Here is a 23,586-nt window from a genome sequence, read left to right as displayed (position 1 = left end):
GGGGACAGTGATTGTCAAATTAGGCATAGAAGGCAAATTCGATCGACCAAGGTCCAATGCTCCCATAGATAATCCCATGCGCCCCCCCCCCCCCCCCCCCCGGCCGTTTGCACTCGTTTACATAGGTACGATAGGTATTTGGATTGATGATTGATGCATGTAACTAACTGGTCATGGTCAGTGCATCCGCCAGTGGCAGCCGTCCAGCACCTTCCCCGCACTTTGCCTTCTCCAACTCCCGAGAACCCAAGACGAATATGGTGGACCAAGTTTCCAGTGGCCAAGACCTCTGGAGGCGCCACACATCGGGCCAGATGCCGTCCCCAACTGCCTTTCTGTTCTCCTTCCTCGACTGACTGAGCAAAGGTACCACATGCATGCCTACCCCGGCGCCTATCGTCAACAAACCCCACTAACAACTTGCCGACTCGACTTCCCGAGTCCCACCCAGGGATGACGGGACACCTCTCACTCAACTGCCTTCACGCTCTCCCGGTATCTCTTTCATTTCCATTGTCTCTCCCTTCTCCAGGTGTTCCCACGGAGGTGCCACACCGAGCAAGCACCCCTCACCCTTTCTCCATGGCGCACCTGTCCGTCCCCCCGAATTGATTGAGCGGCATGACCTCAACGCCGAAGACAGCGAGCGCGCTTGGCTGCTTGACTGGGAAGTATCCATCCCTAGAAGGTAGATAGATGCCCCTCCAAGTGTGGAGATTTTGAAGTTCCCGGTCAGCGTTGCCGTCCCCAACCTGCTTCCCGATGTCGATGCCGGCCTCTTGGACCCTTCGGATCAGTCTCACTGACAGAATTATCTCCCCGCCGTCCACCAAGCCGTCCATCCTACCCGTGTCCCGCTTAGGAAGTTTGTGCCAATCGGTCCGTAGCCATATATAACACCTACTCGTTGCCTCCTATACCTTTTCCTCACGACTTTCTTGAGCGCATTCTTCATCTAAACCCTTTGTGTGATACCCAATATTGTCAACTCCCCCAACCTCACCCTTCGTTCAGCCACACGTTGCGCTTGCTGTTACTGCAACATGGAGACGCAGCCTGATCGCCAGTCAGGCACTCATTATGACATCGGTAAGTGCCCTCTCTTCTGTACGCCATCGCCGAGTTGCACGTTGACTTGCCTGTCTTTAAAGTCATTGTCGGCGCTGGACCCGTGGGTTTGATGCTGTCGACCATCCTGGCCAGATGGGGATACAAGATCAAGCACATTGACAACCGAGCGGAGCCGACGCCAACCGGAAGAGCCGACGGCATCCAGCCTCGCTCCCTTGATCTGCTTCGCAACATGGGACTCAAGTCGGCCATCATGGCTCACAAGCCAGCTAAGGTCTACGAAGTTGCTTTCTGGGACCCACCGAAATCTGGCAGTGGCATTGCGAGAACCGGAACGTGGGCCAGTTGCCCCGACTTCATTGACGCCAGATATCCCTTCACGACACTTTTGCACCAAGGTCACATTGAGCGAGTCTTCATCGACGACCTCAGCAAGAACGGTGTTCAGATCCAGCGACCATGGACAATCACGGGGTTTACTTCCGACGAGACGAAGAACCCTGCGTACCCTGTGGAAGTTCAACTAGAGCACGTCGACGGGACAGCCCGCGAGACATTGCGTGCCAAGTATCTTTTTGGTGGCGAAGGTGCCCGCTCATTCATCAGAAATCAGCTGCAGATCGGAATCAAGCACAAGGACCCCATCTCTCACGTATGGGGTGTCATGGATGGCGTTGTCAAGACCGACTTCCCTGACATCAAGGTGAGCGGCCTTACAGAAAGTCGTGCACCAAGAGACCATGGCTGACAGCGCCGCAGATGAAATGCACGATCCACAGCAAGCACGGTTCCATCATGGTTATTCCCCGCGAAGAGAACATGGTCCGCCTATACATCCAAATCGCATCCTCGACCGACCCCGACTTCGACCCGCGGAAGACGGCTACCGAGCAAGAAGTGCAAGAATCGGCCAAGCGTATCCTTCATCCATACTCCATCGAATGGGAAAGGACCGAGTGGTACTCCGTCTACCCCATCGGACAAGGCATTTCTGACCGGTACACGCTGGATCAAAGAGTGTTTCTCGGCGGCGATGCCTGCCACACTCATAGCGTGAGCATCATACCGTCTCGCCATCCAATCCCCGTTACTGACAGAAGAACCAGCCCAAGGCCGGTCAGGGTATGAACACTGCGTTCTTGGATGCGCAGAACCTGGCTTGGAAGATACATGTTGTGGAGTCGGGATTCGCACAACGCGATATCCTCAAGACCTATGAGACTGAGCGAAGGGATGTAGCCGAGACGCTGCTCAACTTTGACAACAAGTATGCCAAGTTGTTTTCGCAAAGACCCGATGCTGCCAGCGAAGCCCAGGCAGCCACCGAGAAGACGGCCTCGGCGGATCAGGCCGAGAACCAGTTCATCCAGACTTTCAAGGAGTCTTGCGAGTTCACGAGTGGCTACGGCGTGGCATACAAGCCGAACACCCTGAACTGGTCCAAGACACATGGTGCCAAGTCGCCCCTGATCCATCCCGACGGCACCAAGCTTCGCACCGGCCGCCTCTTCATGAATGCTGACGTGACGAGGGTTGTCGATGCCAACGTCGTTCATCTCGAGCAGGAAATCCCGCTGAACGGCTCTTTTCGCATCTTCGTGTTCGCAGGCAAGCCCTCGACCACGCGGAGCGCGCTCAGGGACTTTGCCAGCCACCTCAACAACAAGCGGTCATTCTACGCTACATACATCAGGGATGACGTGAACAGCGTATCACATCATGAACAGCACAACCCGCACAGCTTATTTTTCACAATGTGCACCATTTTCGCGGCCAAGAGAAGCACCATCGAAATTTCCCGCGACGTACCGGAGGTGCTGGCGCGATACCGCGACCATGTTTACGCGGACGACAGATGGGACCACCGAGTCCCAGGCGCCAAGGCGGCAGCGCATGCCAAGTTGGGACTTGATGAAGAGAAGGGTGGTGTTGTTGTCGTGCGTCCTGACGGCTACGTTGGCATGGTGGCCAAGCTGGTAGAAGGCAGCGGTACGGTTGACGCCTTGAACGAATATTTCGGTGCATTTTGCACTAAGAAGCTTGGAGAGACGCTGGCGCAACTATGATGCCCACAGGTGGTTTTCGTAACATACCCAAGTCTACATGTACATATACTAAGGGTTTGTACTTACTGGCGTCCTGGAACGAGACATGGTCTAGACTTCTAAACATTAAGAGGGGCTGTTGCGACTCCTCATATTAGGTAGAATGGACACCTGGCCTGGTGTCTTGTAATCCCTTGGCTTTGAAATGCATTTCTGTCATTATTTAGACTACTGATCGTGTTTTCGGTTAGAACAGGCGCTGTCGAGTTCCCGTCCAGGGCGCTGGAACATGCCTACCTACCTATTTAGCTAGAATGCGGGTCAATCCTTCATCTTTCACGAGTTTGAGCTTGGGGGTGCAGAGGCGCAGAGCTGGCCCCCGAAAATTGGTTTACATCGATCGGGTTGCGGGACTCGGATGAGCTTAAAATTGGCATTTTGAGGGGTGTGTCGCTCCTTCTATGGCTGTCATAAGCTGCGTGGCGGTGGGGCTGCGCTGCGAGCGGCCTACTGTGCCGCCTTACCTCATTTCCCTTCGCTCTTCCTACCGGAGCTGTCGAAAACTGCAGGCACTCTTTCCTCAACTCCATCAGAAACTCCGTCGCACCTCCCCGATGGGGATTTTGCAGTTTCCTACCGCATCGCCTGCGCCTTCCTCCCCTCTCCCCCTTACCTCGTGCGATTCTTTGACGAGCCCGCTTACGTGAATTCTGTCTTTTTTCTCTCTTTCTCTTGCCGCCTAGTAGATACTGCGTCTTCTTTCTTTCCACAAAACAAACCGACGCGCCTCGCCTTGCGACGAACCTCGTCAACCTATCAACCTTCTGTACTTCAACTTCACATCACGACCCAGTCCTCGCATCGCGACAGCAGCAACGAGCCAATTCAACCACGCGCCTTCTCAACGATTTCGGGTCGCGCAGCTCCAGAAGCACTGTAAAATCCCCGGCGTCGTCTTTTTCGTCCCGTCCGACCTTTCATTCCCGCCTGTTTTCCTTTGCGCCTTGGACTTTCTCTGAATACCCCGGGCTCGACTTTCGAGCCTCGCACTTTCCCAGCTAACAACCATGGCGTCAGAGCAGCTGAAGCACCAGGGCCGACCTCCTCCCCGACAAAAGAGCAAGACCGGCTATCTCAGTTCTTTTGAGGAGCTCATTGCGAGCCGCAAACCACGACCCAACTCCCCCGCGCCCGCGAAACCGACGACATTCGGATACAGCTGGGAACCCCACCCGACCAGTCCCAGCCTTCTCGTCAACCCAGGTCTCGACCGACGCGACCCCCTCGCCGGAATTGTTGCACCTCTTCAATTGACTACCTACCTCAGTCGTCACTACCATTTGCAGTTTGGTCAACAACGGGCCGGGCGGAAATCCAAACCCAGCCCCAACCCCAACCCGCGACCTATCTCGAATCAGGAGCAACTTCGAATCGATCGCCACAATCACCAGCTTAGACGAAAGCCCCGCCCTACTTCAGGACGAATTGAGGATACCGCTCGCGCATTTCACGAGCGGCCGAGTAGACTGATATTCAAACCCCATCTAGATAGGGTAAGACCAGCCCCCCAGCTGCCGAAGACCGATTACAGCCTTGTTCGCCGTCTTCCCGGGAACAAGTCATCGTTCGAAGACCCTTCCGTTGGCAAGCCTTCGACCACGAACAGCATCGGCGTCTGTGTGCCTCCTTTCCCAAGATCTCAGCAAGCCGAATACCTCAGACGCGCGACTACCTCGAACCTACCCGCTACGAAGGCCGCTTGTGTCGGCAAGACCCTAGGACACCTGCCTGCTCTGGGCACCTTGCTCCCCTCGTCTAGCAATACCAAGGCGAGAGGAATACGTGGGCTGAAGAGATTTACACCTCAGCGGCACGCGAGAAAGGACTTGTTTGGCCCGACCGGCCCAATCAGTGTTGAGGAGGTGGCAAATACCACACCTCGTGTCGGAAACACTTTCCTCAGCTCTACCGATCCCTTCACCAATCCTCATACTCTGCGGGCGCCGCCCGGAGCCTTTCCGATCTCTCCTGAGCAGCCCAAGCGGCCGATCCTTGTCCGAGTTGCGGATAGCTCGAGAACGCGGGATTGTATTCTTGGAGGAGCGCATTGCGAGATCACCACTTTCCAGTCTGCGGGACACAAGTCACTGTCCTCTGATCAAGGCTCCCTTCGCTCCAGCCCGTTAGGTTTCGCCCAAAGCTTACCTATTTCCAACCCATCCCGCAAGCGGCGGGCCGAAGACTCGGAGCTGGACCTCATCGTAGCGAATGCGGCCGATCAGAGTCAGCCTGAGCAGGAGCCACTCAGCTACACCTCGAGTCCTGCAAGTGTGGCTTCAGACGAAGGAATTGTGAGTTGTCGAATAGGGTCCTCTCAGTGCTCCGCTAATGGATTGCGACAGAGACGTCAGGGCCGTGCGACTTGGCTCATCAATATCATGACCTCAGTCCGAGGCGCTGTTACAAAGGTCTCCAGTAGCATTGCTGGCTATGGTGAGTTTGCCGGCGTTGGCACTGCGCTGATCGATTTTAACCAATGCACTAGTGTACCCTCGCAACTACGACGTTGTTGAGCGCCACTCGCGCGATCCTCAAACCGGCAATGTTACCACGAAGCGCATGAGATTGGAGCTTTTCGACGACTCTGTTAATGAAAGCATGACTGCACGACAGTCTCAATCTGTCCATTCGGGGACATCCAAAACCAATCTTGTTTGGGTCGACGAATCAACAAGAGTCGCCCATTGGCATCAAGTGGCTCCACTTGTTCGAACATTTCGAACCATCAGCCGCCGGCTTGAAAAGGGGCTATCGGGCCCCAGAGACGGTTCTTCTGCCTCCCGAGTGAACGACGATGCCCTCTCGCAGCGCATATACACCCTCGGTGCCTATATCGATGTTTTTCAGCAGACAGCGTTCGTCCTCGAAAGCATTTATTCCCACACTTTCCTTGGGAGACTGAAGAGTACCTCTAAATTTCCTCAGTCGACAATGGACTACAACATGAGCGCGGACGAGTTTCTTGCTATTACGGCGGCAAAAGAATTCGTGGACAACTTCCCCGACGAATGCACTCCTGTTCTGACCGAGTCTGGTGTCCCGCCGCGGGTTCTCAAGGGCATTGGCGCCGACCTGGACGCCCTCGTGAGCCGAAAGCCGATGCCTAACCTTGTTCAGCGAGCCGGATTAGTCGGCAAAGTCATGAGTTTCTTCTGGGGGCGCGACAGCTTTGGCATCGACGTATCTGACGATCCTGTCTCGAGGATCGACGTTGAGATGCCCGGAACCTTCCCCGACACGTTGGCGGGAAGCGAGTCAGTGGAGGAAGCCGCCGAACCGAGAGACGCACCCGAATGCCGACCGGTCACGAAGACCGGCTACCTCCCTCCTGTCAGAACCACCGATGCTTATACCTTTGTTCGGGAGCATCTGGCCGAGATTGCGGCAAAGCGACGGACTGCTTACAAGGAGGTGCCCCCTGGTATGACGCCAGAAGACCTGCTCCCTAGACTAAACCAGACGTCTATCCTCAAGAAGGACAGTCCATCTCCCGTTGTATTGAAACGACTCCAGAAGGCGCGGGGTCTGAAGAGGGTGCAGTTTTCGCCATCGACAAAGCCGTTGACGCCCTCGTCAACCAAATCAGCCGGCTTGTTCAAGAAGCTCTTCCGTTCGCCCATCATGATCGGCTCGCCGCTTCGGCGCGCCACCGAGAGCAGCTCCTTGAGCGAATCACAGACCGATGGCTCACCCGATAATTGCAGCTCCAATGGACCAGAACAGCATGTGTGTGCCGAGCCAGAGACCGACAACACGTCAGAGCATAGCGATGGAGAGGCTCTTGCGGCTAGATGCAAGCCCCGTCTTATACAGCATCTGAACAAATCTCTGAACGGCCTCGAAGCCAAGGGCTTTTTCGTAAAGAATAACCCCCGTGAACCGTCACCTTGGCCCCCAAGCCCTCCAACCCTAGCAGGTTTGAACATCTCTGACGACAAAGAAGAGGAGCTCGAGGACCTTTCCCTCCACCTACAGTTATTGTTTGACGTCGACAAGGCACGTCGAAGAGAGGAAGAGGAAAGAAAGGCCAGGGAATATGAGGCCGAGAAGCTGCGCAAGACCGGCGGGCTTCGCGCTCCTCGAAGACGTTTGGTCACTTCATTGCCGGCAGAATGGTCTCAGAAGGTGTCGGCTTTGTTGCAGGCCAGCTCCTCCAAGACACTCGCCATCACGGCCGAGAGCATTGAGCTCAAGAAACATGACTTCGCCAAGGTGATTCCACAGACAGAATGGCTCAACGACGAGATTGTCAACGGCTCGCTGCAGTGGGTCGATCGCTATGTCAACGCAGCCGCAGGCGCTACAGACGTAAAATCACCAAACCGGATTTGCCTGGCGATGGGTTCGTTCTTTTACAAAAGATTGGAGGACAACGGCGTGCAAAACACTGAACGAGCACTTCGCCGATATGGAGTTACAAAGGCAAACTTTCTGAAGCTTGAGACGATTCTCATGCCCATCTGCAAGAACAACCACTGGACCTTACTCGTTGTTCGGCCCCAGAAGCGAACAGTATCGCACATGGACTCCTTCAACCCGAAAGGCTCGGTCGCCCATACCAACAGAGCCTTGTCTTGGGTCGAAGCCTTCTTGGGAAGCGACTACAAACCAAGCGAGTGGAGGTCGGTCTGTCACGAAGCTCCGCAGCAGACGAATGGCTACGACTGCGGTGTCTTCACCATCACGAACGGAATGTGTCTGGCTCTCGGCCTCAATGCCATTGACGCTTATTCTGGCGACGATCTGCCACTGCAGCGTCTCCGACTCGCCGGGATGCTGCTGAACAGGGGCTTCAGCGGCGAGTTCGATCTTGCTGGCCTCTGAGCCACCAACAAAATGTCTTGTTCTTACCTCCTCGTGCGGAAAAACAGACCGAAGAAGCCGAGGTATCATAGCCGGACTTTCCCCCTTCATGATGGAAGAGTCATCTTTCGTATGTAGTTGGACATGCCCGAATCGAACAATCACGGAAGAGGGTGGGAACGAAAGCGTCCGTCCCAATTGCGTATCATTATCATTATCACCGCATTTTTCCTCGAGGAGGAAAAGGAGCATGGACAACTTGGCGTTGACCAAAAGTGTTTGGGAGTTCTGGAATACCACGTAGTTTCTTGCTAAGAGGCTTGTACGAGTCTTTGTCTCTTCTTCTTTTTTTTTTAGATCTTGTTCTACTATGGATTCTCGGTGGCCATTTAGGAAACATGATATGGCGAGAACAAGCGGCTTCTCTTGCTAAGAGGTAGCAAGACGTACCGCACGATGAGAAAAGCAGAAAGGTCTGGTTCGTACTATTCCTAAGTCCCACACATGCACTTGTCGGGTGATGAAGACATCCAGTTCGTGAGGTATTAGGCTTCACCAATCGAGCCTTGACGACCCAAGTCCACTGGACCAGGGCAGCCCGGCGGGGTTCGCGTTGGACGAATTCCCTGCCCCCTTTCTCTTCTTGAAATTTTCGTCCAGAGCCCAAGGATGGATATAGGCAACTGTGCGTTGTCCAGTTTAAACAAAGTGGTGATTTGACTCACTCATCGCAACCGCACACGTATTCGCTGCCTGCCTGCATGGACAAGGCGTAGCCCGAGTCACCCCTTCTGGCCTCGTGTCTAGCCAGGGTTTCGGTGCCAGCCGGACAGGAAGCTTGGGGGGGGGGGCGTATCTGGGTGATCCGTTCGTACCTTGGGTATACGGACCTACCTGGGCCGATATCGTCGTGTTCGCCCGCTAAGAGGACATGCTTTTCATTGGCCGGAAGACCTTCCGCCCTGGTCATTGTGGCAGGCAAGAAAAAGGCTCGGTTTCAGGTGCGGGACGCCGAGCATCGAGACAAGCGCGCAACGCCCCTCTCCCGGCCCGGATGATGGGGCTTGAGTTGAGGGTCTCTGTGTCTTGTTGGCGATAGCATTCCAACCCCACGCGCGCCGACCGCGGCTTCACGAGTTACAGACGCATTCGGGACAACTCTCTCTGCCTGCCTGCCTGCCTGCCTGTCTCTGTATCTCTTCATCACTTGCTGTTACGAGATACTGACATAAACACCCGCCGAGCCCCATCACCCCAAGGCCACGGCCAAAGAGGCTAGATAGAGATGGTGGGGGGATGGGGGGGTTGCTGACTTGGTCCCAAGAGGCCATAAACGCAGGCTGGCGCTAGAAAAGTTCACCGTTCCATGCTGTCTGTCGTACCTCCCTCATTGTCCGAGTCCAGCCCTGGAAGAGGCGAAACAAAGCTGGCTGATACTCCACTATTTTCTTCTAGTCCCCCCTTTCTTTTCTTTCTGTGTGTTGTTGATGCTGTGAGGCAGCCATCAATACTTTGGGCCCCTCAACGATCGACCCAAGGGTTCAGGCTATCCCGTTGGTCTGATACAAGTGAGATGGATGCCAAGTGACGGGCGGGAGGTGGGAAGGGGGAGGAGGAGCTTTCAAGGGTCCGGCGATTCAGGCAGATGCATGCATTGCCGAGGGATTGGCGCTTCCGAGGTGGCAAGTCGCAGGTTTTTTTTTTTACTCCTCTTCTCTCGCTCTCTCCCTCTCTCGTGTTCCCTTCTTGGAACAAGGGTTCCGCGTTCGTTGCATATCCGTATGCTCGCAGGTAGTAGGTACGCGTAGGTACGGCGGCGCAGCGGGGTGGGTATTTTCCTTACCAAAACACGGCGACGGCCACACCGCGTGGTGGGCGGGTATTTGGCGTTGAGCTGTCAAACCCATCCATCGATTGACAGGAAGCAGGCGGGAAAGTCAATTCGGGCCCCCCTGTCCTGCCGTATTGCTGTCGCCCAGCCTTCAACCGATCTCCATCAACTCACGAGGTGGAGACGTTGCGAATGTGCCGTTCAGGTTGTAGGAATGTGTTGGCAAACGTTGTTGTCGGGTTGTTGGAGCTTATCACTCGGGCTGTCCGTCCGCATGTCTTAGTCATCATGTCAGACAGTCCGCCGACCTACCTATCGCCCTCGACGGCGACGGGACCAGGGAACAAGCAGCAGATCCGGGGATTCGGGGGGGGATCTACTCGTTGTCCCTGCCGATCGTCGTCCGTACGTACACAGTCCTGGGCAGGGTTCAATGTGGTTGTCGTGGGACGGACGTGGGACGCGAGCGGGCCGATTAAGAGTCAGGTCTTGCTCTCCGAGTCTGACAGCGGCATTCTCAGCCAGCCGAGAGTCTCGGACTCTAAACATGACGGGAGAAGACAGGGGAAAAGACAGGCTTCACGAGCCTCGTGCATGGCACGTACAACGTCGTGGGCTTGCATTCTGAACTTGGCGACAACGACGGAGGGCGGCGCCTGGCGGTTTGGCCGAACAGCTTTCGGACGAGGCACGCTCAGTCGGGCCCTCGGGTAGGGAGACCCGGAGACGAACTGCTGGATTGATCTGCGGGTTGGCCGAGGAAAACTGTAGTGGTTTTCCTCGGCGCAACTCGATCAGCGAGCGGCCCGTGAGTCCCAAGTCAGCAGGTCATTGCTTGCCGGACAGTAAATCGCGGACAGACACAAATCGCATCCTAAGCCTCGCTGTAAGCCACTTCGAGACAGGGAACAGAGCTGGCAGGTCACACCACCACGTATTGCAAGCCCTGACGACCAAGGTGGCCTAGTTGGGCGCCCGCCCTCGCAACGGATGTTGGCCGTGTGGCAACCGACGCCGTTGGCTATCTGGGCGACTCCCAACGGCGGGCGACTTGGCAGCGACGGCGGCAGCCGACTCGTTGGGCCGGTCGGCCGGGCTCGCCTAAGATTGTGGTCTCTGTACATACGCGCGTTGCTCTGCCAAAGAACTCTCGTCTCGTGCCACCACACACGATGAGGTGTTGACTCGCGATGGCGCGAAAGTGAGAGCGAAGCGTGGTGCGTTCCGGCGTCACCGCGCTACTCGAAGGAGTTGTGGAGAAGACCTGGGCGGCTAGGTGGGCAAAGCAGCTGAAAAGTCAAGCACCGGTCTGGGTAAGAATTGGGATGTCGGCGCCATGCGGGCGGGCGGGCGGACGGGCATCGGCGCCTCGGGTGCGTGGGATGTAAATTGGGATGGGGAAGCAAAGTCGGGCTCCCGGCGACGCCGTCGGCGCTATGGAACATTGCCTGTGTCGCTGCTGGCTGGGGGGGCAGGCGCCCGTGCAAGCAACTGCTCGCTCGTGAAGTGGTACCTGATGGACATGCAGTACGGTGAGGGCGGTTGTGGCTGACATGGGCCGGGATCCGATGGGTTTCTGGAGGTTGGGTTGCGACTTGTTGATGGTGTGTTCCCTTCCCGTCCCATGACATGGCCCCCATATCCAAGCATATCCAAGATGCCGCCGCAGTGCGTGACCGGATTGCGTCGTGTTGCCTGCGGTCTCCCGGCTTCGCTTCCAGCACACAAGTCCCTCCGTGCTGGACGTCCTGACCACTGGCCACTGCGTTAGTGTCAGTGCCAGCGATGCGTTCCACCCGTAGCCGCCGTACAGTAGCACGCAGGACGTCTGTCGATTTGCAGGGCGCGGCATGCATTGCTGCCACGAACGCAGATTTCAAGATCGGAAGGTTCAGGTCAGGATGGCCTGGGATCGATCAAGGTCCAGCTGAGCCGGAGGGCACTAGGCCGGAAATGGAAGGGTTCCAGAAGCAAATGGTTTGCCACAATGGTGGCATTTTCCCCCTCTGGAGCTTTGTGGGAGGGTGTCTCGCAGGGTGCCCTGCCAGCCAGCCCAGCAGCAGCCTTGCTATAGGTATGTGTTTTTTTATTTATTGAAAATTGCTGCATGCCACACTCGGGTCAGTTCCGATGGGGGGGAGACAAGAGATTGATTCATCAGATTGCCAGTGAGGTTGCACAGGAGAATAACTTTTTCCCCCCCAATGGCGTGTCTTGTGTGCAATGTAAACAGCCCATCGCAGAACAGATGGACGTGACAGCGGCATGGATGGCCCTCGCCGGGGACGTCCCGATAATGCCGTCTGCTTACATAACAGCAATGTGCAGGTAGATCGGGGGTGTGCCGCTCCTTCTCCATCGTGAGGCCCGGACAAGCAAATTTCCTAGCCGTTGCTCTCCGCGCACACAAGGGACAGGGAGGAAGGACGATGCCAGCACGCACGGAAGGTGCCAAAGAACCTTCTCTGCGCATTCCTCTTCGGCCGATGACGACATTGGGCTCCGGATTGCCTTTTCCCGGGTTTGACATTTTTTGCTTTTGCATTTGGCTTCGCATCTTCTGTGTTCTGTTTTGGGTCGTCTCACCCTGCTTTCTTTGCTCACGGATACCTAGGTACCTAGTTGGGTAGACTTCAATCGCTGTACGATGCATGTCTCGCGGTTCCGTCTCCGTGTTATGTCCGTTTCTCGTCCAATCCTTCCAGAATCCAAATTCATTCCTTCCATCATCCGTCATCCGTCACCCGTCATGTCATCCTTGGGCCGTCCCTTTGATTGTCATGGCCTAGACTGGGCCTCTACATTCCGTCCTGATTTCGCATTGTTGGGCGCATCCTCCTCTGTGCTTTATCTGCCGTGCCAAGGTATCTTCTCGGCCCCTCTAAACAGTGTTTGGCGATCGTCCTGGGGGCAGCCTCCAAATGGCCGGTCAGCGCAATGTCACTCCAAGCCCTCGGATAGAAAACTCTGGAGTCTGGAATGTTGACCGCATTGTCAAGCACCTGGATTACGGCAAACAAATCACTCATTCCGTGACTCCGTATCTCCACACTTGTCCGAAGAGAGAGCAAAGCGCAACAACAACAACCAAAAAAAAAAAAGGGGGGGGGTGACTCCTGCCCAACGTGGAAGCCCCAGCTACGGACTCGCCGTTGAACTGGACCACGCACTTGAGGGACTTGGTCCCCCAAGCGGTGGGAGCATGCATATCCACTCTACACATGCGTCCGCACACGTCCGCACACGCCCGCCGGAAAAGAGATCGTATGTTGCCGTCGGCCTCGCAAACGGCCGAATAGAACAGCAATAGGAGTCTCATCCTCCACGTGAGAATAAGCCGAAGAACAAAGGCGTGGCTCTCATGCCGACGTCAACCACTCGCAATCCGTGCTCCCTCTCATCTATTATGGGCGAGAGAAGTGTTCTTGACATTACGAATGGACCGACACAAGGTGCGTCCCACGTCGGACGTTTAGATCGAGATACATGCAACCTGCGAGGGTGGACGCAGTCAGTATGATCGGCGCATGCGTAGAAGCGCGGGAGAAGAAAAGCCCCAAACTTCAACAGAAACAAAAGCTTCTGCGCGGTTTCTGGAACCCTGCGGAGCCCAAAGCCTTGAGAGGCTCCAGAGCCCACCAAAGTCGATGCATCGCTGCCTTTTTTTTGCTTCCCTCGCCCATCATCTCAGGCTTGCCGAGCCGCCTCGGATGATGAATAAGTATTCCGACCTGACTAACCCACCCGACCTCCTCTTTCATGTCGTCAGCTCCGTGGCGCGTCGAAAGCCTCAACGTCGCTTTGCCTTGGCCAACCCAGCCCTGCCTTGTCCCGTCCCGTGCATCCGTGGAACTTAATCAACTTCCAAGCTTCGTTGGAAAGTATACGAATACATGCCTGCCCTGCCATGCCCTGCAATGTTGAGTCTGCTCGTGCCGCCGCCACACACACTTGGCATTTGCACTTGTCTTGTTCAGCCTGAGATCGTCCGTCACCATGACGGCCCCCGAAATCGTGACCGTCTAACGCCTGGTTGCAAACGGTCGGCAGATGGCATGATGGGTTCGCACGTGGGCCCAGCCACGATTTGCACTATCTATAGCAATTGGGAGGGGCCCGTCAGACGTGCATTGATCAGCTCAATGGTTGGATATAGCCCGCCCCTCCGTCCTCGGAACCTACGTAGGTAAGGTTGGTAGGCACTTATGACGGGTTGTGGTTGTTAGTGGAAGCGTACCGGTGTTGCAGCGTCTGTCAACTTTGATTGACCGATGAATGCTTCAGAGTTGAGTCCCCAGGCTCTGGCGTGTGAAGACCACCGTCAACCACCATACGTAGATATACGATATCTTGTACAAACCCACCCAAGAGTCAGGTGAATCAACCACAAGAGCCACCGTTGAATCAAGACGAACACGAACATCGCCGGAGACGGACTGGCTGGTCAGAAACGGTTCGACTCGGATTGTTCTGGTATCGGAGGCTGCCTTGGCGGCAACCAAATAATACAGCCACGCCAGCAACAACACGGAGCTCGAGCCAAGCTCACCGACGACGAGGCAAAGGAGCCCCGACGCCTGCCACGAGCCTCTATCCTTTCTTTTTGCGCCCCCCTTCTTCCTTTTCGTTTCTATTCTTCTTCTTCTTTTTTTTTCTTTCCTTCCCGTCTTCCATTTCCGCCTCCTCGTCACACTGATCGACAGCCACTTCCGTTGCCCCTTTCGCATCCGGAACGGCTGCAACTGCAACCCTCTTGGGACCGTGCAGCGTAACGCACTCTCCCACATGCAGGAAATGGCCAAGGACACTCTCATCAAAGGCGCGCCAAGCAGGCCGAGATGCTTGGCCAAGGCGGCCCCTCCCCTCCTCGGTGAGCTCTGAATGCAAGCCCCTGGAAGCAAAGCGTTGGCAGCCCCATATCCACTCCTCCAACTCGATTTCGAACTCGGGACTCGGGAGTATCTGAAGGTAGACAGGAACTGGCCATGGGCGACATCGATCGATACTATGTATCAGATATCAGGCGTGTCGTCCCCGCCTCGAGATACCCCGGAAGGAAACCACTCAACGATCGTCGTGGCGTCGTTGTGTGTGTGGGTTGTCGGCAGACGGTGGGCACACCGCCCCAAATATCAGCCATCTCCAGCCACACATGTCCCACTCTCCCCCCCTCCCGGTGCCAAAGCTCGTGACTGTTTGTTTGTTCGTTTGCAACCAGCAACGACGTCGCCCATCTGCTCGCTATTCCCGTGAGGGGTCCCGCCATCTGCATCCGTTTGCTCGTTTCTTCTTTCTTGTTTCCTTCGCCTTGCCCCCGCACCTCGGACCATGACCGGCAACCTTGGGCCGAGACATGTGTAATTAGCCCTTCTTGATAACGGGGGTTCATTGTCAATACCGCAGGCGGCGGCCAGCTGCCAAGCAAGGTTTAAGCGGATGGGGGCTGCTCGGGTAGGGAGGGGGGGGGGGAGGAAGTGCGGCGGCGGCTTGCGACGGCAGAGGCTCACACGGCCAACTCCCTAGGGTTCGGCGCAGCAGCGCGAGAAAACCCACATAGACTACATGTCATGAGCGGCAGATCATGGTGCGAGTAGACCACGCGAGTCTGGGTGATCCGACGACGATGACTTCACACCGCATCCTCTCACAAAGTCGATCTCCGCCTCCTTCCCAGCCCCGCAAAACGTATCGCCAGCGACAGCAGTCAGGAAGGTGATTCGTGCGGGGGAGGGGGTTATGCCGTCATTCGCGTTCGAAAGGAAATAAACGGACGGCCGGTAATAAGCTGTCTCATTCCAGGAAGGGGTTAGGCATGGAGTGACATATAACAAACAAACTATGGAAACACGGACATTGAAAAGTACATCGTAAATAGCCAACAGATCCGAGCAACGCAGCGGTGGCTGTTTGATCACGAAGAATTGGGACGAATGGCCGCGGCGGCCGCGACTGTCTTTCACTCGGGTGCTACGCCCGGGACTGATGGAGGAGTGGGCGGTGGGAGGGTTCGAATCGGATAAGGTCCTGGGGTCCTTTCAAACCTTCGCGAGGGAGCTGTTGCCGCTTTTTGGTGTGGGCGCCCAGTCGAGGGGGGGGGGGGGGCTTCTTTGCTTTCCCTTCTTTTCACTTTTGTTACACCCGCCATTTCGGCCCCCAAGGGGTTTGCTTCTTTAGACTCCTCTGCACCATCCCCCAGTGTTTGCCGGGATTTAGCTCATATCCCGACGCCCGTCCTGAGTGTCAGCCGCCCCGGCAAGGCAATGAATATATGGACTGCCACATTCCTCAACTGCCGGGCCAGTGGTGTGGGCGCCCGCCCGCCCATATGTGTGTGTGTGTGTGTGTGTGTGTGTGTGTGTGCTGACGTCTCCAACCAGGGTCCCAAAGGGCGTATAAGTGCGTCCAAACGCTGATGAGAGATCGGAAGGGTGCTTCTGGCCAAGAGGCTAGACGGAGAGAATTGTTCGTTCACTTGCCCATCCTGCTTGCTTGCTTGTATTCTCTCTTCAGCGGCAGGATCCAATGGCCAATCACGGCCACGGAATGGGGTTATTGTCTTGCATCAGCTAGATTAGCAGGCAGGCAGGGAACCCGACACACAAACTCGCCATCGCTAGACTTGTGTGCCCCCCCTCGTGCGGGCGTCGCGACCCTAGTATTAGTCTTTGAGTGTCACTTTCTGCTTTCGGAAAGCTGACGAACGAACACCTTATACCCGTAGGACGACACCGCACCCTGGGGTACCCGGCATGGGTGATGTGATGGATGCCCTAGGTCAGATGCTCTTGGTTGTCAAGCTGGGATGAATGACGCCGGCAATTGTTAAGAGGGAGAAGGGCGGGCTTATTCTGTTGAAACGCAAAAGCTACCTTTCACATCGTCGCATTGTCGCCTCATGTCGCGAGGCGACATACCTGAGAGGGAAAGAGACGAGGGGAAAGGCCAAGGAGTGTACCGTACCCGTGCGTTGAAGAGACGTTCGGACAGAAGTTATGACGCCACATGCCGGAATGCGGCATATCGCATCTCGGTCTCACGGGCTCTATCGTTAGTCGTCCCCGGGTTTTTAGCCCCTGCAAAGAGCATGAGGAGGACGGCAAGGCGTCATTCCTCTCCCTTCCGGTCGGACGTAGGTGGTGTGAGTGCGAGTGAGTGACGACGGGCTGGATTCTCCTGGCCTGCCTTGGCTCTGGCACGATGGCGCCCGCATCATAATCATGGCTGTCTCATGGCATTATGCCTCGATCGGAAAGTCGAAGAGCAGCATCCCACTCGCCCGCATAGTGATCAGATATCGGAGCCCATAGCATGGCATGCTCTTATTGCTGATCCACCGCGCTAGTCCTCCCCATCCCCAAAAGGCATGGGATCGGAAGGAGACAGGTTAATTAAACATGGCCATTTACCTCAGCGTGCAGCGTGCGCGTTCGCTACAGTAGTTTCCAACATCCATCCGTACATGCATACCCACTGGCGTCTTGGATCTGGGGTAAGTAGAGGGAGATGGCCGAGGACGCGAGTGTGGTGATGTGCAGAAAGTCGAGACAGAAACTCGGAGAGACGAGGAGCGTTCTGAATGTGGAAGAAGCAATGCCAAGCCCAATATTGACCGGCCAAGGGGAGAGCATCGGTCCTACATGGGAATCCGCGAAGCCCGGCATGGGGAGACCGAGGAGCAAACGCCAGGAATGCCCGACTTTGGCTGGTCATCTTGGTCCACACCGTTAAGCATGCCGAAAATGATTCCACACACCGAGTCATCGACTCAGCCATCCAGTCACCATGTGAACAGGTCAACAAGTCAGTCACGATGGCAATCCCCGGGAATGAGAAGCGGGCGGGCCGGGAGCAACGCCAACAGCGGCCGCCGGTGATATGATACAACGACGTGCGACGTTACGGGTGAGGGATAGGAGGGTCCGCCGCCGTGGCTCAGGGCTCATTGTTACTGTGGTCTGCAGGTACCTATTCAGAAGCTCATTTCAGTGAACCGCCGTAGGTGTGTTGTGACGGCGGCGGCAGCGGCAGTGAGAGGGTTCTTCCATACTCGCTCTCTCCTCTCTCCCCCGTTGCTCCGTAAGTGCTCTGTCAGCCACTACTGGAAGCTAGGCGAGCAGGGAGGCCCTGGGATCTGCCACTTTTTACGGAGCCGGCTGAAGGCAGACTGTGACTGGGTTGATCCATGGGCTATGGCGGCAGTGAAGCTGACCGAGAGCGAAACGGACGATGAGACGAGGAGACGGCCGAGTGAATGAGGGATATGAGCGAGAGTATGGACCGAGCGGGACGGACACAAGCGAACGAGACAAGATTGTAATTGCAGAGTTGAGATAGAGATAGAAAGAGAGACAGAGAGAGAGAGAGAGAGTGTGTGTGTGTGTGTGAGTGTAGAGGGGGCAAAAGGGCGAGCGCACGGATGGCATCCCTTGGAACAAGTCGAAGCCAGGTGATGGTGCAGTGTGAGACTTCGGATTTCGGAGACTGCCACTGAAGGAATGTGTCAAATCATCATCAGGGCATGGGGCCGAGGGAATGCTCCCAAGCTCATAGTCCGAGCCAAAGAGGCATGCGGCGATGATTGTAAAATCCGTGACATCAAATTACGCCATTGGCATGCGTTGTTAAGGTCAAAAGCGACAGGCCGGCGCTCGACGGCATCGAAAGAGGATGGAGCGGCCAGCGGATGAGATGGAGAACTAAAGGAAGAGCAGACAGATTCTGTGGATGGATGGCCGACAAGCGCGCAAAGTGATTGGGCGCCAAGAGGGATGAAACGGGGGAAACGGCCATGGGGCCAAGCAGACGAGAAGGATAGTCGGCACGCACCGGGATCACGATGACGGCTTCTCCTCACTTTGACGTGCGGGCGACGGAACGAGGCTGTGGACCATGGCACTGTCCTTGGCGATGGGGATGAAATGTCCGTCCCATATGCGAGATATCGTGACATTGTGGGGGCCATCCGTCATGCGGTGGACTGAACAAACGGTTGAACAGCCGTGTAGTGTACAGAGTACGAAGTACAGACAGATCCATCGCGAAGGGGATGTCCCCAGCTGGCTGGATAGATGTCAACAGCACGTAGTCGCTCGACGGTTCCAATCCCTAGACGAGGGAGGGCATTGGAATAGCGGGAATGGCAAGAGTGGTCGCGGCGGGCAGCAGAAGAATTGACAGACAGTGGGACTGGACTGGATTTAGGATTGGATCGGGCTCAGCGGCTTCGAAGTCCCAGTGTGGCATCCAATAGCGTTGACCAGTGGCCATGGCGGGCATCGTCTCCGTTGAAAACGGGCACTTGTCGCTGGGGATGGCGGCGTCTAGACCATCGAGCTGCCACCAAACGCTGCTCCAAATGGGGGGATGGAGGAGAAGGACCCAGAAATTGCTGCTGAAGGCGGTTCCGTACCGTCAAGGCACACTAGAAAATTGCAGTGAAGGGGGGTATAGTGGCCAAAGGAAGATTGGGGGACGCAGGGGGCGAGAGAGAAAAACAACGATGAAGAATACTTTCAGTGAAAAGACCACGCCTAGACCTCCGAGACCCGTGCCCCGCTCCAGTTGATCCCATCATTGCCTACCACTCCCTGCGTCTCCCTTCTTCGAAGCGTCTTGCCCTTCTTCGAATTGTTCCATTTCCCTTCCATTTTAGTGCTGCTGCCATTTTCCATGCAGACTTCCCTCAACCAGGCATGATCGCTTCATACAACGCTATCATTGGGCCATGGGACCCGCCTTTGAAATCTTCTAGCGCGCACCAAAGACACAAGCCCCACACACACCTCCTGCTCCTTTCCACTACTGTAGCCCCACCCCTTTCCGTTTGCTTTGGCTTTGCAGTCCCAACCCCTTTTTCCTTCCTTTTTCCCCCCCCCGTCTGCTTCTCTTCCTCCCGCCCTTCCATCCCGCCTTCTATCAGTCTTCCATTTCACCCTCCCAGAAGGCTGTCCGTTGCACAATATTCACTACTGAGACCATTTCACTTGCGATCAGCCTTCAAGGCGCCGTCCCTGCCCATTCCCTATCATACCCTGCTACTACAGGATAGGGGGGTCACGTCCGCAACCCCTGCGATGATGCGACTCCGCAGAATAATCGGACAGGCAAGACCACACGGCGCTGGCTTGTCTGGACTCCAGGCTCCAAAAGGGTACCCGGTCCGGTCCCGTCCCTCTCAGGCTGCTACTTTCTGACAGACCACAACTAATAATTCTCCCCGCCTCTGTGCCACTCCGTCGTCGCAAGAGCAACGCGTCACTTGTTAGTCACGGCATGCCTCCACCGGTTACCGGTGCCCGCTTCTGCCTGCGGTGGTTGTGTATCGTACCCCCTAGCAAGCCCTCGTCCATACGACCTGCATAAAGCTTCTCGCGTCACTCTGTCCGTCTTCTCATCTGCGGTCGAAGCTGAGATGGACGACTTTCATATCGCAGCGGGATGGAAAGAAGAGAGCGACTGAGAGAGACGACAAGAGATACAATGCACATTCCCTTTGCTTGGCTACATTGGGCCGTCCGCCGCCTTCTCCTTTCAGGCAATGATGTACCACCTGCCCCATCCTGTCTCCTCTGCTTGGCTGGCAAGCCCCTGTAAGCACGCCCGTAGGCCGAAGGCATTTCCGTCCGTGGTGGGCCAGTGCGCTTCTGCTGGTGATACCTGAGCGGAAGTTCATAATCAAGTACTGCGGCTTGCTCGCTAGGCCGCGTCAGATACCTTCCACATCATGAACCTGTTCCTCGCCTCCCCCCGTTATCAGGCCTCCCCTGCTCAGCTTGCCCTCGTCGCCCCGTCCAGCGTGCCGTCCATCGTCCTGGCCGCCCTCCAAACAGGCAAGAGCGATGGACCGGGCTGGGGATGTCCTGGCGTACTGGACTGGTGAATTGGGGAAGGGGGGTATGACCATGGATGGCATGGAGACCTAGGAAGGAATCTGATTTGATGTGATTTCCCCCTAAAAGGCTTCTCGGTCTTCTTGCCCCCCTTGCTCACCAGCTGGAGACTAGGTACCAAACGAGGGTCCTTCTAGTGTGTTTGCGCGTGGATGCGTTGGTGTGGGTGGGTTTGTACACACTAAAGTGGCAGGGGGAAAGTACTCATACCCGGCGTCCCTCGCTGGATAGTGATGTCAAGCAGAGATAGAAGGGTGCAGGTACGTACTTGTTCTAGGAACAGGTACATGAGGCACAAGACCCAGGGCGCGCTAGTCGGTGCGGAGCACTTCCTCTCACTGGCCCCGTACCATCCTGATCTGACCTTACTCCAGCATTCCTTGCCTTCTCCCGTCGTCTGCGGTGCGGTACGGCCGCCGCCCAAGAGGTACCTGCCTCCTCTGCCTGACCGAGCCAGTACGGGAACGGGGAGACGCTTTTTTAGCTATCTCATGTCCTCTCCTCTACCCGCCGTCCCCATGGTTCCTACCGCCATTGCTTCACCTACGCTCTCCTTCTCAAACACTCCCGATCCGCCCTCGCCATTTCCAGACCATTTTCCTTTTTCCTTCTTCTTCCACTCTCTCACGATACACAACAACCATTCCGTCATCGCCATTCGCAACGGTCAAACTTCGCGTGATACCCTCAAAGACAGAGATACCCGTCGCCGGACTACACAACATATCGCACATATCGCCGCCGCCCTCCTTCAACACCTTTACGAAAGCACTTCGCCGTCGGCTTTCGCTCTTCGCGCCGTCACACAACTCTTTCCTTCATCGGACGTTCGTTCGCCGCTTCATCTTTGCTCGGTTCCCATTCCGCCCAGCTCCGGATTCTCGAGCAGCCTGCTCTTTGTACAGTCCCGACGAGTTCAACCACCGCCTTCCGTATCGTTCGTTTCCTTCGATCAGCATCCGCATCCCGAATTCGAAATCGCCTAGCTCAGCAAGACGTCACGTCGCTACCTCTGCAAGCCACGAACGAAAAGAGTGACCCCTCTCCTCACCGTATCGATCTCTCGACTGTATTGGGCGACTGTCGAACGTGTGGCTTGGTTGCATTCCGCATAGATCTCCCCGGCATCCTGCTACTGGTCTACCTTTGGTGGCTCGCCTGCATTCTTGCCTTGAACTCACTGTCTTCTGCGACATTCTGCAAGCAGCATTTTGCACGCACACTGCCGATTGCAACGAGTCAATTCCATTCCCGTCACCAAGACACTTCTAGCGTACCCAGTCTGGTCTTAGTGCAAGCCTCTTTCCAAGCCCACCTGGAGGAATTGCTCCCACCTGTAACGCTCTGGGCTATTTACCTCGCGTGAGCCCCATTCGCCCCGGCACGTCAGCTTTCTCAATCGATAGCTGTGTAGAGTCTCTCGATCCCGACACCTCAGTAACACACCAACAGTTTACGCATCTAACACTTAAAACCGCCTGTCGAACCCAACGACCGAGTTTCGGCCCCAAACGACACTTTGCTTCGGATCTAGTGAGCTGGAAACCGTGTGGGATCATCATCGAAGCTACCCGACTGCCGAGCAAGAGTTTTGGTGGACATAAACGTCAACTTGCCAAGCCGCGATACCTGCCTGGCTTTCCCCGCGTCTCTGGAAATCGAAGACCATTCTCGCGAACACAGTTCAGCACACCACTCAACGCCTTCCTTTTATGGGTCCATTGAGCCGACTCTAGGCACACCAGACTGCCCTTCCACCTCTGTTCGTCGCTATTTCTCGGAATAGCGCATCTGGTACCTTTCGTCTTCTACTCGACAACTCGGCGTGGAAATGAAAAGGTCCAGGATAAGAAGGCATTCCCCCATCTACCTGAGTCCATCGCCATCGCCCGAGAGGGAATTGTCACCGCCCAGTCCGGCTCTAGCTGTCGCGGACTGGGAACATACCACTATCATGTCAAGGTCCAGGCCCACCAGCGGGGCCTTGATGCCGGGCGCTGTCATCCTGACGCCGCCCTCACTCTCGGAAATCCTGTCCAACACTTCTTCGCCACCATGGACGCTAGCAGCCTTCATGGCCTATCTTTCTCAGAACCACTGCTTGGAAACGCTCGAGTTTACTATGGATGCCGAGCGGTATCGCACGGCCTACGAGCAGATCATTACTAATCAGGAGTGGATTGGCGACGGCAAAGAGCACGTTTGCTCGCTATGGGAGAAGCTGATGCAGGCATACATCATCCCTTACGCTCCCCGAGAAGTCAACCTGCCTTCCCGTGTACGGGATCGTCTCACCGCCCAGCAGTGCCCTCCTACCCCTCCCCCTCCTTCCGAACTGGACGAGGCCGTCAAGATCGTTTATGAGCTCATGAACGACTCCGTTCTCGTGCCTTTTATTGAGTCCGTCATGCCTGGTCACGGTGATGTGCACATGGAGGAGGTCGGACATGATGCGCGGCAAGGACGCTCTCGCCTCCAGGTAGAAGGCGCCGGGACCAGGTTAGAAGAACCCAAGAGATCCCCCAAGTTTCTTCCTCAGCTGACTGTTGGTCGCAGTGGAGCCACCAGTCGATCGGCCTCTGCGTTGGGCGTGGAGCGCGAAGGACTGACGGATGACAGCGGCAGTGCCGCCTCACCCGGCACAGAGCCCATGACGCCTCCTACCACGCCGCCCACGTCGGACTGGACATTCAGTACCTCGCCCGGCGGCCTCCAACGGGCCTTGACGGCCCACAACAACGGCTGGAAGAAGGTTGGCGCAAAGCTGGGACTACATCGCAAGTCGCGATCTAACCGCCGCAACAACGCACCTTCTTCGGCGCCCACCACGGACGGAGACGTCACCATGGCGGAAGCCAGCCACAGCAACCCATTATAGGAATCAGAG

The 23,586-nt window shown here is 56.1% G+C and overlaps 5 protein-coding genes across 5 annotated transcripts; 3 read left to right on the top strand and 2 right to left on the bottom strand.

The window, feature by feature from the left end:
- The first annotated feature begins 949 nt into the window (after nt 1–949).
- Nucleotides 950–3,307, top strand: CDEST_06484 (Putative FAD-binding domain, phenol hydroxylase dimerization domain, Thioredoxin-like superfamily). The gene is made up of 4 exons (XM_062922643.1): nt 950–1,089; nt 1,152–1,774; nt 1,831–2,124; nt 2,178–3,307. Exons 1-4 carry the CDS (start codon nt 1,044–1,046, stop codon nt 3,135–3,137), a joined length of 1,923 nt encoding a protein of 640 aa, XP_062778694.1. The 5' UTR covers nt 950–1,043; the 3' UTR covers nt 3,138–3,307.
- A 381-nt stretch (nt 3,308–3,688) lies between these two features.
- On the top strand, nt 3,689–9,714 carry CDEST_06483 (Putative Ulp1 protease family catalytic domain, papain-like cysteine peptidase superfamily). The gene is made up of 3 exons (XM_062922642.1): nt 3,689–5,467; nt 5,519–5,609; nt 5,662–9,714. Exons 1-3 carry the CDS (start codon nt 4,184–4,186, stop codon nt 7,998–8,000), a joined length of 3,714 nt encoding a protein of 1,237 aa, XP_062778693.1. The 5' UTR covers nt 3,689–4,183; the 3' UTR covers nt 8,001–9,714.
- A 517-nt stretch (nt 9,715–10,231) lies between these two features.
- CDEST_06482 (uncharacterized protein) lies at nt 10,232–11,662 on the bottom strand (the record flags this gene model as incomplete). The annotated part of the gene is made up of 3 exons (XM_062922641.1): nt 10,232–10,911; nt 10,982–11,082; nt 11,167–11,662. The coding sequence occupies 3 exons, from the start codon at nt 11,660–11,662 to the stop codon at nt 10,774–10,776; spliced, it is 735 nt and encodes a 244-aa protein (XP_062778692.1). The 3' UTR covers nt 10,232–10,773.
- An 8,853-nt stretch (nt 11,663–20,515) lies between these two features.
- Nucleotides 20,516–20,722, bottom strand: CDEST_06481 (uncharacterized protein; the record flags this gene model as incomplete). The annotated part of the gene is made up of 1 exon (XM_062922640.1): nt 20,516–20,722. The coding sequence occupies one exon, from the start codon at nt 20,720–20,722 to the stop codon at nt 20,516–20,518; it is 207 nt and encodes a 68-aa protein (XP_062778691.1).
- A 507-nt stretch (nt 20,723–21,229) lies between these two features.
- Nucleotides 21,230–23,585, top strand: CDEST_06480 (Putative RGS domain-containing protein). The gene is made up of 2 exons (XM_062922639.1): nt 21,230–23,198; nt 23,256–23,585. Exons 1-2 carry the CDS (start codon nt 22,531–22,533, stop codon nt 23,575–23,577), a joined length of 990 nt encoding a protein of 329 aa, XP_062778690.1. The 5' UTR covers nt 21,230–22,530; the 3' UTR covers nt 23,578–23,585.
- Nucleotide 23,586: the final 1 nt, after the last annotated feature.

Source organism: Colletotrichum destructivum, chromosome 4 (assembly GCF_034447905.1).
Source record: "Colletotrichum destructivum chromosome 4, complete sequence".
Lineage (NCBI taxonomy): Eukaryota > Fungi > Ascomycota > Sordariomycetes > Glomerellales > Glomerellaceae > Colletotrichum > Colletotrichum destructivum.
The sequence above is the reverse complement of the archived record's forward strand: the minus strand, read 5'-3'. Positions and strand labels throughout refer to the sequence as shown.

Bases quoted from the DNA above. Each gene is read 5' to 3' on its own strand.
- CDEST_06480 (XM_062922639.1), top strand. From the start codon at position 22,531: ATGAAAAGGTCCAGGATAAGAAGGCATTCCCCCATCTACCTGAGTCCA. The intron at 23,199-23,255 runs GTTAGAAGAACC...TGTTGGTCGCAG, and splicing joins GTAGAAGGCGCCGGGACCAG to TGGAGCCACCAGTCGATCGG.
- CDEST_06484 (XM_062922643.1), top strand. From the start codon at position 1,044: ATGGAGACGCAGCCTGATCGCCAGTCAGGCACTCATTATGACATCG. The intron at 1,090-1,151 runs GTAAGTGCCCTC...CTGTCTTTAAAG, and splicing joins AGGCACTCATTATGACATCG to TCATTGTCGGCGCTGGACCC. The intron at 2,125-2,177 runs GTGAGCATCATA...CAGAAGAACCAG, and splicing joins ATGCCTGCCACACTCATAGC to CCCAAGGCCGGTCAGGGTAT.
- CDEST_06483 (XM_062922642.1), top strand. From the start codon at position 4,184: ATGGCGTCAGAGCAGCTGAAGCACCAGGGCCGACCTCCTCCCCGACAA. The intron at 5,468-5,518 runs GTGAGTTGTCGA...GGATTGCGACAG, and splicing joins TGGCTTCAGACGAAGGAATT to AGACGTCAGGGCCGTGCGAC. The intron at 5,610-5,661 runs GTGAGTTTGCCG...CCAATGCACTAG, and splicing joins CAGTAGCATTGCTGGCTATG to TGTACCCTCGCAACTACGAC.